The sequence below is a fragment of the Gadus chalcogrammus genome, chromosome 11 (assembly GCF_026213295.1).
Source record: "Gadus chalcogrammus isolate NIFS_2021 chromosome 11, NIFS_Gcha_1.0, whole genome shotgun sequence".
NCBI classification, from domain to species: Eukaryota; Metazoa; Chordata; class Actinopteri; order Gadiformes; family Gadidae; genus Gadus; species Gadus chalcogrammus.
This window is the reverse complement of record NC_079422.1, coordinates 20,741,159-20,753,664: the sequence shown is the minus strand read 5'-3', so window position 1 is coordinate 20,753,664 and position 12,506 is coordinate 20,741,159. Positions and strand designations below refer to the sequence as shown.

Sequence of the window (12,506 nt, the reverse complement as noted above, 5' to 3'; positions counted from 1 at the left end):
TGGTTCGGCGATGGTTTGCTTGTTGTTTGGCTTGGTGAGGGTTTGGTGAATTGAGTAAGGGAGTGGGAGGTACTGATTGAGAGATTGAGTGAGGATAAACAGAGACAGGTACTAGTTGGGTTTCCTCTCTGCATGGAGTTAATATTGATACATTCTCAGTGTCCCATTTATATCTAAATTGGTAAAACCACTAAAGTGCTTCTCATTTACTTACTGGAAGCACAACATGAAGACAAACAAAGAACGATGTGACACACATTCCACATGCAGGCCTACCTTTGATAACCGAAACGATTCAACTTTGTTTCGTTATCATACAATCATTAATGATCAAACGAAACTCCTTCATCTGTTTGACAATCACTCAGAAGAGACGAAACCCCGCGCGGTCTGCCAGCCCAACTCCTGTCACTCACATGTACCCTCAGCTTCGGCTGGTCCGCAGAGAGCCGCCATTTTGAAGCCGCGTGAACCCGTCAGTTGTCAAGACTGGAACACCGTTGTCGGTCGATCGTGACAGACGGATCCACGCGCTCCAGTGGATATGAAGCAACGTGACGAATTAACCTTTCTTTTGTTTGCGTGTGCGTGCCAAGAAATGGTGTCGCAAGATTGAGAGTTGTTTTAAATGCTGTGTCTGTCGTCTTCATTATCTGCCATTATAATTAAAAACAGGTGGGGCTGCATTGGAGCAGTGTTTTTTTATTAGTAATCAGGAACAGGGTGCACTGTCCCAATGGCTTCATTAACTAAACCGGTCGAGATGCATGCATTGGGGAGTATTAGAGTTACTTGCAAGGGGGTGTATTAGACTTACATGCATGTGGTGTATTAGAGTTACATGGACGGGGGTGAATTTTTTACATGCATGTGGGTGTGTGTGAGAGTTTAATTATTTCCCCTTTTTTTTGGTTGACTTCCTTTCTATGCGTTTTCAGATTTGTTCCGCCTTCTTACTTCTTCTAATATTACAAGGTGAGTTCAGCAAAAAAAGCAGCTTGTACCCCCCAGAATGTTCACTAAACATCATTCAGGTGATTTCATGAAATCCCCTCCAGCCCACCACCAGAACCAGCTTTCTCAGTGGGCTCGTAGTCCGGCCTCTGCCCGCGTTGGGGCTCATGTATAATAACACAGTGTGGAGAGTGTTTGACGTGAGTCGTGTGGAGGAAGAGGAGGACAGCGGCCCTACTGTCCAAAGGCTCTCTAAACAAGAGAGGGCCCCTTGAGAAGGGCTTCTGTGTGGCTGTGTTGGACCGCCCTGGCCCACGCAACCAACTCTCAGGGGTTGTGTGAGCTGCAGTGCATGGACGTCTGCCTCCATTTTCACTATTGGGCTGGAGTAGCATGTTGAGCTTATTCTATTATTTTCTATTTGACCCAACATACAGTATGTATTTACATTTGCACGTTATTTAATATCTCTTATTCTGATATGTCTACATATATATATATATCCCTTATATGCTTATGTCCTGTCTATGACTTACAGAGGCCTGTGTCACATAGTGAACACCTCGAGCCTCAGAGCTTAAATGTGATTTGCATCATCATTTGAATCCTCAGATTGTACCATCAATGCTATTTTATTTCTTCACCTACATACTTATTGAAACTGATTTGTTTCTTATGGTGACAGGGTCATGGGCTTTCAACACGACAGCTAGCATGGTTGCAGTGTCCAGCGAGCCCCCTGCCACCAATGGTAAAGATTCTTCAAAGATACACAGTCACACATATTTAGATCATGAAAAAAGGAGGGACTTTTTAGTCGATTAGTTGATCTGAATTTATAAGTACATATGTGTATCGACGTGTATATATGTATTATGTACATATGTTTATGTATATGTGTGTTTGTGTTTATGTGTATAAATGTTTATATTTGTCTGTAGGTTTATATTTGTATTTATGTACACATGTATTTTAATGTATAGATGTGTATAGAAGTATACGTATTTATATCTATCTATATTTATATATATGATAATATGTGTTTAGATGTTTATATGTATACAAATGAACATAGGTAAATGTATATATGTGTATATATATATATATATATATATATATATATATATATATCTATATATATATATGCATATCAGTCTAACAATCAGGACAGTTTCAGGCCTTGCAGACCACAGGACGGCTGTGAGCAGAACCACAAGAGATGTGATCCTTCAGAAGACTGGAGGTGGAAACATCAGTATGACAACGGGTCCTATTTCAATCCCACCAGCGGTCACCCAACCAGGTGCAGCTCACACATCCATCAGGTAGAACCATGGTCCGTATCGTTCAAACCTTTAATGGAGGTAATGTTTGTGGTCCCCCCTTAGCTGTCAACAAGTCAACAACGCCCGAAGCCAGTAAGCCTACAACAACCAAACCAGGTACAGAACAATCTTTCTGTAGCATACGATGGTTAGCGGTGTGTTACTGTAGCGGTGGATAATTCCTACGAAATGGATGTGTCATGTTTCTCTTCCATGTGTGGCTAAAAAAGGCTACCTGGAATATGAGTCTTTTATTGATTATTATCTATTAATTAGAAAACGGTTCACTCTTCATTATTCTGTTGAATTATAGAACAGTGAAGGGTGGGTTCAGAGGCAGAAAGTTAGAGAGGGAAAGTTTGCCGCCTCAGAAGTTTCTTCATACAATAGACCTTTGAGAGAAATGTGAATTTTGAAATATTCATAAATTAAAATAACCAGTTGAACATGTTGCTTGGACAGTAGAAGATAACGATGATCATTAAGGGAAATGGATTGTGATTTAATTGATTGTATTTCATCCATAGAGACAACCTCTTCCACAACTATGAAAACCAAAACACCCTGGAAACAAAATCAATGGTTCACCAACGAAGGTAACTATTCCACCTTACTTTAACTCTAATCTGATAGAGTACTTTTTCAACCTTACTTTACCTTTAATCTGATAAAGTACCTAATCCACCTTAATTTACCTTTAATCTGATAGAGTACCTACTCCACCTTACTTTTCCTTTAATCTGATAGAGTTCCTATTCCACCTTATTTACCTTTAATCTGACAGAGTACATATTCACCTTTACTTTACCTTTAATCTGACCAAGTATCCTTACTTTACTTTTAATCTGACAGAGTACCTATAACACTTTACCTTTCCTTCAAATGACCGAGTACTTATCACATTAACTTACATTAATCGGTCAGAGTATCTCCGACACCTTACCTTTAATGGGTGGGCGTATCAAGCCTGACAGGATCAGAAGCCCACCAGGGGCGGCTGGGACCCACCTGCTCTCCCCCTGCCAACACACTCTGTGCAAACAACAGACGACCGCGTACAGACACTTGGATCCCCCCCCCGCGGCGCGGACTCACACTACGTCAACTGCAGACAGCTCAGACTTTCTCTCCCTTGTCTCTCTATAGATTACGACGAGCTGGATAAGCGATTCACGTATGGTAGGTGATATCGTTTGGATGGTTTTTTTTTATGAAGCAACAACAGGACCCCTGCCGTGGCGGCTCTGCGACGTGGTGTTGTTCTTTGTGTGCAGATTACTTTACTCTGCGGAAGGCCGGGCTGGTGGTGGCGGCGGTGCTCTTCCTCCTGGGCCTCCTGGTGCTGGGCTGTGAGTGCTCGGAGCTCCCTCTCTCCTCAGTCCTACCGGAGCTCCCTCTCCCCTCAGTCCTACCGGAGCTCCCTCTCTCCTCAGTCCTACCGGAGCTCCCTCTCTCCTCAGTCCTACCGGAGCTCCCTCTCTCCTCAGTCCTACCGGAGCTCCCTCTCTCCTCAGTCCTACCGGAGCTCCCTCTCTCCTCAGTCCTACCGGAGCTCCCTCTCCCCTCAGTCCTACCGGAGCTCCCTCTCTCCTCAGTCCTACCGGAGCTCCCTCTCTCCTCAGTCCTACCGGAGCTCCCTCTCTCCTCAGTCCTACCGGAGCTCCCTCTCTCCTCAGTCCTACCGGAGCTCCCTCTCTCCTCAGTCCTACCGCGGTTCACACTTTGCACTTTTTTAGAATTGATCATTTGTATTGTTTATACACTCTGTTTTGTTTGCCCTATTTGTTGTTGTGTGTTCTGTTTGTCTTGTCTTCTCCTTACTTTAGCACCTCGTTTAGCATTTACCTTTAGTGTCTGTTTTTGTTTGCATTAGTACTTTGTATTCTTGTTGTATTGTATTGTATGGTATTTTTTTATCCTGTGTTTTTCCACTGCTGCTGGGCTGTTGCAACAAACTAATTTCTCCTACGGGGGATTAATAAAGTTGTGTCGTATCGTATCGTGATTTGTACTAATGCACCGCTCACCCCCCCCCCCTCCCCTTCTCTGCTCCTATTTGCTCTCAGGCGGACCCGGAGGACGCCTGCCAAAATGCCGCCGTCTGAGGGCCACAAAGTAAGGAGCTGTGGTCGTCTTCCCTGATGGTCCTCTACTCACACTTTCTAAGTTTCAAGTTTCAAGTTTAGTTCATATTCATACATTGCCAAAATGGTAAATATCTGCAATTCAGACCAGTTAGACATCCGCATGATCCTTTGGCATGCATGAATGGATCCCCACAAGTAAGCTAATTGAAAGCTTTTGAGAGGGGGGCTCAAAGTTCATAAAGAGAGAAATTAAAAGTGCAGTGCACAATGTGGTACCGTCATACAGATACGCAAACATTAGACATTACAATTCAATCAAACATATTATACATACAATCAATCATACAGTCATCCCAGTACATCCATCATGTAGCTAGGACAGTAGTCTACGTCCTCTGTGGTTCTCAAGAGGACTTATGTGTTGCACACGTTGGAAGGAAGCTGACGGTTAGGCCGGGGTCTCGGGCTACCAGTGATGGGGCCGGGTAGCTCTGACGAGTTGATTGTGCCTGAAGATTTGTAGTACTGATGAAATGCAGCATTTAGACGGGTGTGTGTACACTAAAGGATCAATTCAAATATATGTGTGCACGGGCGACAGAATGCTGACTGGGTATGCGTGGTGCTGAACGTCTCAGCCGGGCCGGATTCAGCACTTGTGTTGCGCAATGCAATAATGGATTAAACAGCGAGGCGTCAAGTGTTAATCATTTTTCCTAGTTCTGTGGAACGTCACTGCATGACTTATTAATCCTTTGCCGTTTGCTTCGCCTTTCTGCTTTGCACGGGTGTAAATGTGGGTGTTCCTGGGTGTACCTGTTTGTCTATGTGCGTGTTTTTTTTGTTTTTTTGTGTGTGTGTTTTTCAGGTCATACCAAATGGAGAAAAAATGAGGACAGAGTTTCTGCAGAGTTATGTAAAGTGTAGACTAACTGTGGAGTTGTGTGTGCAGAAAGCATCAGTAAAGTACAATTACCTAAATAAAATCCTTGTCTGTGTGTATGTGTGTGTGTGTGTGTGTGCGCGCGCACTTGTGTTTGTGTCTGTGCGTGTGTGTTTGTATTTGTGCATGTGTGTGTTTACACAACTGTGTGCACATGGGTGTGCTTTGTATGACTAAGCCTCAGCACCATGAGCCTAAGCCTCATGCCTAAGAATGGAAAAACACTGAAGACTTGAAGTCAACATGAATAACACAGACAGGGAAGACTGCAGGACTCTGGTTGACCTCCATTAAAGTTAGCCTAGCTAACTCAACATAATGACACAACTGAGCGTGTCTTCAGTTTATTTACCAAGATAACTTAACCTAACTAAAGACATACATTTAGTTCAGTTAACCTGCTTTTTGAACCTCCCTATAGCCACAAGCATACGTGTCTTTAGTTTACCTACCTAACTAAATATCACTAAAGCACAAGTGTGTCATAGTTTTAGTTTATAAGTATTTCTGTATATTGTGTCTTTAATTTACCTAGCTAACTGAACCTAACTTAGACCTAACTATAGACACAAGTGTATGCGTCTTGAGTTAACCCGCTGACTAAACCAAAATGAAACATGTGTGTCTTTGTTTTTTTAACCCAGCTTACTAAACCTAACTAAACAAACACGTGTGCCTTTAGTTAGGTTACAGAGATAACCAAACAGAGATAACCAAACCTTAATAAGACCCACATATATTGCTTTTAGATACGTGTAAGGACCCATGCACGTTGCTTCTAGGTACTCGTTAAGGGGAATCTACTTCAGACGCGATGGGACACGTGACGGTTCTTGTAGTATCAGCCATCTTTTTTGACTTGACTATTTTGTTCAACTTTTCAATATTTGGTTAGCTTTGAGCCAACAGAAACAATGCTATCCACATTTTGTTTGATGTTGTCAACAGCCCGATAGTGGCGAATCGTAATTTTTATTATTCAAGATAACTTTTCAGTTTTTGATTACATTGAAATCATCAGCCGACGTCAGGATGTAAATAAAATAAAATTATCGGTTCTGTTTTCGGTTCTGGGAAGGTGTGTGTCTGTATTCCAACGTCTCTATTAGTCATAGTGATGACACGTGTTTGTCACAGTAACGACCAATACAGTAATACTTAAGAGATTACCTGTGTGTGTAATGCTGCATGTCTTGGCTGGCCTGACAAGAAAACAGCAAGCCACTTTAGACTGAAATACAAGTGGTTTGTTTTTATTAGGAGCCCGTTTTTGTCATTATATATTTATTTTTAAAAAAGCATGAAAATGGCAAACAGACATTTTATTGCTGATATGATCAAGAACATTTGAAATGAGGGTATTGCTTTACCACCAGGTGGAGCGAACACAGAGCGAGGAGCAACAGCTGTTTCCCTTTGCTTAGAGTATTGGTAGCACAGGTAATAACAAAATGTAAAGTAACTATAGCATAATAGTATTAGATAGTATAGCAGCTATGTAAAACTACTGTACTATCCCATAGTGTTAGATAGTTTAGTAGAATGACATAGTATGGCAATGATGTAAAACAACTATACTATCTTACATGGTTAGATGGTTTAGTAGTATTAGATAGAGCTTGCATAGTAAGCATGCAGCGAGCGCATGCCTGAATGACATCATAAAAAGAGAAACCTTTTTTACATATATATTTGTATATATATATATATATATATATATACAGTCTTATTTTTACCATGAGATACAATGCCTATACATACAATTTTTAACAGATCGTAGGCGTAACAATATACCACATCCAAAGGGTGAGACTGGGTCGGAGACCCCAGAAGCGCACCTTAAAAGGGGTGATATCAGGCCAACAGGTTTGAATGTGATCAGCCATAGACCTCTGAAGAATAAGTCCCGCCCCCCGAGGCTGAGTACAGAGTTTGTTATGTACGATCATTCTACAACCACATGTTATTTCCCATGGACATTTGACTTGAGGATCCGGGAGGTTCGGAGCCGGGACTTATTCTTCAGAGGTCTATTACAAGCTGTTTGAAAATTCTGCCCCGCCCCTCCCCCTTGTCTTTCTGTCACGGGTATAAAAATCTCTCCCCCACCCCCATTTTGTCTCTCTGTCCCGGTTATAAAACCCCATCTTCCCAACCCCCAGCCATCATAGAGCTATTTATTTTATTTACAATCTTCCAGGCTGAGGACGTTGGAGAGATTGTCTTCTGGAGGAAGTGGGGGGGGAAAAAAACGTCATCATTCATGGCGGTCGATTAATTCACTGCCTCGCAACAGGATGTTCTAACTAGCACTGCACACACGCACACACACACACAGACGCATACACACACACACACACACACACACACACACACACACACACACACACACACACACACACACACACACAGACGCACACACACACACACACACACACGCATACACACACACACACACACACACACACACACAGACGCATACACACACATCTGCACACACATACGCACACACACACATAAACACACACACACACTCGCACACACACACTCTCGCACACACACACACACACACACGCACACACACACACACACACACACACACACACACACACACACACACACACACACACACACACACACACACACACACACACACACACACACACACACACACACACACACACACACACACACAAACACACACACACACACACACACACTCACTAGTTGAGCCTGGCCTGAGTTGTGGGGAAAGCCAGCTTTATCTCCCATCCCCTCCTGCCACTCCTACTGGGTGAAGAACAGGGGATGTCAGGCAAATGAAGAGGAAACCGAAGTGAGAACTGAGCCACTCTGCTGTGGATTAGCACGGTTTGTCTTTGAAATAAGCCTGTTCCGCTCGTGGCAGGTCTGTCCCAACAGATCCCCCACATCAATGTTTCCACCACGCACCTTAGCCGGAGAGGAATGGGAGAAATCCCGCTCACAACAGAAGCCGTTCCATTTAAAGAAACATTTAAAGGCTCCCGCGTTTCATCTTTAAATAGAATCTTATTAAAAGGCTTAATGTGTTCCAAATGTTCCCAAGTGAAATGGTGTGTTCATATTATAATGCAAAAATGCAGGATTGAAGCATGACAGAAAGGCAAACATCACTTGCTAATTATTAATATGAGCGTGGCACAGATCAGCAGCGAGAAATACAAGTATACAGGGATATGCAAGATGGCGCCTTAACCTAAACCTGTCCGGGCCAAACCCTGAACCTGTCCGGGTCAAACCCTGAACCTGTCCGGGGTTAAACCCTTAACCCTGTGAGTGAAATATGTGGTCAGTGCATTGGTCCTCCTTTCGATGTTCTACTGGGTCCTGGGGGGCTGGAACCCAGGAGCTACACGGAGACCTTCTGGTCCTGGTCTGCGGGCACCGAGTACACGCTGGAGAGGAAGAGGGGGGCAGGCATGAGTATAATCCCAGAGGAAATACTCTCACAGTGCTAGGAAGAACACGTCCGCCCGGCCCAGCGGGTGATCAGGTGCAAGTGTCAGGTGCACGGCGGCTGTGTCACCTCTAAGTCACGTCTCATCCCCAGGTGAAACTTATCTATCTGGCAAGGAGACGCTTGTTGATCCAACAAGCAAAGGGTTGCAGCGCGATTAAGCCTCTCTCTTGAGCAGTGCAATCAGGCACCGCTGCCGTACCACCAGGGGGCCTGCAGTAATCCTGCAGAGAATTTAACCCTCATGGAGACCTGCCTTCCTCCAAAGTCACCACCCAGACTTGGAACACTCTGGGGAACTGATCTCTACTCTGTAATCCCCCCCCCTCCCCCCCCACGCCCCCCATCTCCCCCCATGCTGTCTTGAAGTTACAGGGTTTAACCCCCTCCCCTCACCTTCCAATTTCCAAGGCAAAATAAACGATGAAGTCTGCCAACTTGTAAAACTAGAGCAAATACTATGATTAGCTCAGCGAGGGATAGGTGAGGGGACAGGTGGGGGCAGGAGAAGGCTTCTCTGCTGGACCGGTTCAGGCGGTTTGGCTGTTTGGCTGATAGCTGTTGTCAGGTTGTTGTCTTGACGTCAAGACAGAGTTGGTTTATTCAGACCAGAGTCGTCTCGTCAGGCTGTTAATCATGAAGGGGGGGGGGGGGTGCGACAGGCCAGGTCCTGTTCTGCAGGCCCCGCTGCAAGAGGTTACTAAAGGTTTATCTCTGGGCCATTGTTCCTGAGAAGGACATGCTGAAGGGTGGAGTGAGGCGACTGATAATGGTGGAGGAGGTGGAGGAGGAGGAGGAGGAGAGCCTTGTGATGTACAAGTCCTGACGTGCTGTGGCTGGTAGCTGCACATGGTTGGCTGTGTGGCTTGTTGTTGTCATGTTTTATTCTCTCTCTAACTTTGGCTGAACTCCGGAGAAACTGTTACCCATCAGACTGGTTTGATCACTCCCTGGCTGAGTAAGCGTAAAAGGAAAGCAAGCGTATATCTCCCCCCCCCCGATATGCACAGGTGCAGTGGAACGACGCGCTATAACTCTTTACACCAGATAACTGCAGCGTGACCTGCTTTATATACAGTAGTGCACCACTAAGAGCTGCTTTAAATGCTCACACACTCCTTGTACTTTGTTGAACTAAAGACACATCAATCTCACGGGGAGATCAGGAATATATTTTGTTGTATTGTTATGGCCGATGACAAACAATGCGGCTAAACTTTTGCAGGTCCAGAGAGAACTGAGAGTAGGTGCTTACCCTTGCTGACGCCTTTGCATGTTGCGTCGGACCAACAGTATTGCTGCAAGAGAGGAGCAATAACAGAGAGGTTTACACACCAACGTCGTCAAGCTGGACAAAGCACCAGGTACTGTTGCGAGGACTTACCGATTATCACAGCGACAGACAGAGCCACCATGGCCACAGCCACACCAACGACAATCCCCACAAACTGGCCTGAGGAAGGAAAGCATCAACACTTTATTACACATACAAACGTCAAAAACAAAACCCTGTACCCCGCGGCCTTAGCTGAAAGAAAAACATACAATCATACACATAGTATAGATGTTTGATGTGCATGTTTAATGCGTGTTTGACAGGTTTTATTTACCTGATTCTTCTTCCCCTGTAGTTTTGCCCATGTCAAATCTATCGTGGAATTCCTTTTTGGGTTTCACATCTGTAATGAACAAGAAAAAGTACAACCAAAATGAAAATATACGATGGGCCTTATAAACATTTTCACCTTTTTGGGAAAAACATATACATACATATATATATATATATATATATATATATATATATATATATGCTCAACAGCAGTTGAGCATTAGAGAGTTAAGAAGATGCTACAGGTAGTGAGGAAAAGGAGGCAACAAGAAGATACTTTAGGTAGTGAGGAGAGGGAGGCAATAAGAAGAGGCTTCAAGTAGTGGAGAGAAGTAGGGAACGAGAAGATACTTTAGGTAGTGAGGAGGAGGAGGAAACAAGAAGATACTTTAGGAGAAGTAGGGAACGAAAAGATACTTAAAGGGGACCTATTATGCTTTTCGACTTTTATGACCTATAAACGTTGTTATAATGATTGATAGTCATGTTTAACCACACACAAAAAATGATGTCGATTTTCGGGAAACTCTTCCTCTCATCTGGGCGCTTTCAGCATTCTCTGTCAACGCTGGGTTTCGTCCTTCTCCGTCCCCTTGCCCTCCTCCTGCCAACCCAACTCCATTGTGATTGGTTACCTTCCTTGAAGCGCTCGCGCGGGCAGATTTGACCAGGCATATGGGGGCGCGGCAGGAGTGCCTCTATGTAGATGTTTTCCCGGAAATGTGAACAAGTGAATCGCAAACGTTGTCCCGAGTGTCTAGCGCTCTGCACAGCCACCCCAGACTGTCAGCAGGGAATACGTCGAAATGCATGTACGTCATTATTTGACACTTTAGTATGGTTATACATGACTATCAATCATTATAACAACGTTTATAGATCATAAAAGTCGAAAAAGCATAATAGGTCCCCTTTAAGGTAGTGAGGAGAAGGAGGAAACAATATGCTTTATGGAGTGAGGAGAAGGATGCAACAAGGAGGTACTTTAGGTTGTGAAAAGAAGTAGGGAACGAGAAGATACTTTAGGTAGTGAGGAAAAGGATGCAACAAGAAGTTACTTTAGGTAGTGAGGAGAAGGAGGCAACGAGAAGAGGCTTTAGCTAGTGAGGAGAAGGAGGCAACGAGAAGAGGCTTTAGCTAGTGAGGAGAAGGAGGCAACAAGATGCTTTTTGAAGTGAGGCGAAGGAGGAAACGAGAAGATGCTTTAGATAGTGAGGAGAAGGAGGCAATGAGAAGATGCTTAAGGTAGTAAGGAGAAGCAGGAACCAGAGAGGGGGTCCTCGGAGGACAAGAGAAGCACCTCCGCGGTCGTAAACCAGATAAGCGATTCTAGCAAAGAGCCTTCATGGAGAAGATGAGGAGTGACGGGAGCGGCGCCAGAAGAGAATGAAAATGCCAACGTTGATTAACCAGCTGGCAGTTACAGGGGGGGGGGGGTCCCTGGGCTGGCTCTGTTGCCCCTCAGAGAGCTAATTGATTTCCTTCAACCTTTTAATGACTGTCTCGGAAAGGGAGGCTTCTGATGCCTTGGCCTTTCGCACAACCTGAGTGGGGCCAGAACGCTGTAGGCCCCGCCGACTGACCAGGCCGCGACCCCACGCTCTGCTTAAAACAATGGGTTCGCAGGCGGTCCTCTGGGGACAGCCGGAGGCGAAGAACACTCACCCACGGCAGGGATAAGGTCCTCATCATCGGGTTCTGCAGGGGAGAGGAAAATGTGTCCCAACAACATAATCAACAATCTTTCAGAATAAATAAAAACGAGAGACGCTGAATCTGTCTCATACAGCTGTTTGATCAAATGTACAGATGAAAGATGAATTATAAGAGGTTTGGTTCTGCTGCACTGAAATTGGAATTGACTTCAATTTTGTGATTAGGTTAGGGTTAAGACTGATATGAGGACTGTAGGGGTCAGGTTAGGGTCAGGCTGATGGGAGTACTGGGCTGTTTCCCAATGTGAAGGAAGCATGCTCACCGGCTGCCCTTTTAAGGACGTTACGTCACAGAACGCCGACAAGCACTGTTCCAATGTTGAGAACACTTGGAAATTCGTGCACTTTTCGCGTCCTTTATTTTTGAGAATTCC

General features: G+C 44.5%; 2 protein-coding genes across 5 annotated transcripts in view; one reads left to right on the top strand and one right to left on the bottom strand.

Annotated features, from left to right (window-relative positions):
* fxyd5 (FXYD domain containing ion transport regulator 5) overlaps window positions 1-7,025 on the top strand; it is a 7,692-nt gene extending 667 nt beyond the window's left edge. The window contains exons 4-12 of the mRNA XM_056601962.1: window positions 939-975; window positions 1,640-1,705; window positions 2,126-2,257; window positions 2,343-2,396; window positions 2,807-2,875; window positions 3,426-3,458; window positions 3,554-3,628; window positions 4,346-4,394; window positions 5,235-7,025. Of these exons, the coding sequence (XP_056457937.1) occupies window positions 939-975; window positions 1,640-1,705; window positions 2,126-2,257; window positions 2,343-2,396; window positions 2,807-2,875; window positions 3,426-3,458; window positions 3,554-3,628; window positions 4,346-4,394; window positions 5,235-5,259 (540 nt within the window). The 3' untranslated portion in view covers window positions 5,260-7,025. The remainder of the gene's footprint in view (window positions 1-938; window positions 976-1,639; window positions 1,706-2,125; window positions 2,258-2,342; window positions 2,397-2,806; window positions 2,876-3,425; window positions 3,459-3,553; window positions 3,629-4,345; window positions 4,395-5,234) is intronic.
* Window positions 7,009-12,506, bottom strand: part of si:dkey-262k9.2 (uncharacterized) — a 24,557-nt gene continuing 19,059 nt past the window's right edge. For all 4 annotated transcript variants that reach the window (XR_008896932.1, XR_008896934.1, XR_008896933.1 and 1 more), the window contains exons 3-7: window positions 12,083-12,115; window positions 10,419-10,487; window positions 10,193-10,261; window positions 10,064-10,106; window positions 7,009-8,746 (exon numbers count right to left, since the gene is read on the bottom strand). Coding sequence is in view for 1 of the 4 variants with exons in the window: in XM_056601964.1 (XP_056457939.1) it covers window positions 8,701-8,746; window positions 10,064-10,106; window positions 10,193-10,261; window positions 10,419-10,487; window positions 12,083-12,115 (260 nt within the window). In the remaining 3 variants the exon portion in view is untranslated. The remainder of the gene's footprint in view (window positions 8,747-10,063; window positions 10,107-10,192; window positions 10,262-10,418; window positions 10,488-12,082; window positions 12,116-12,506) is intronic.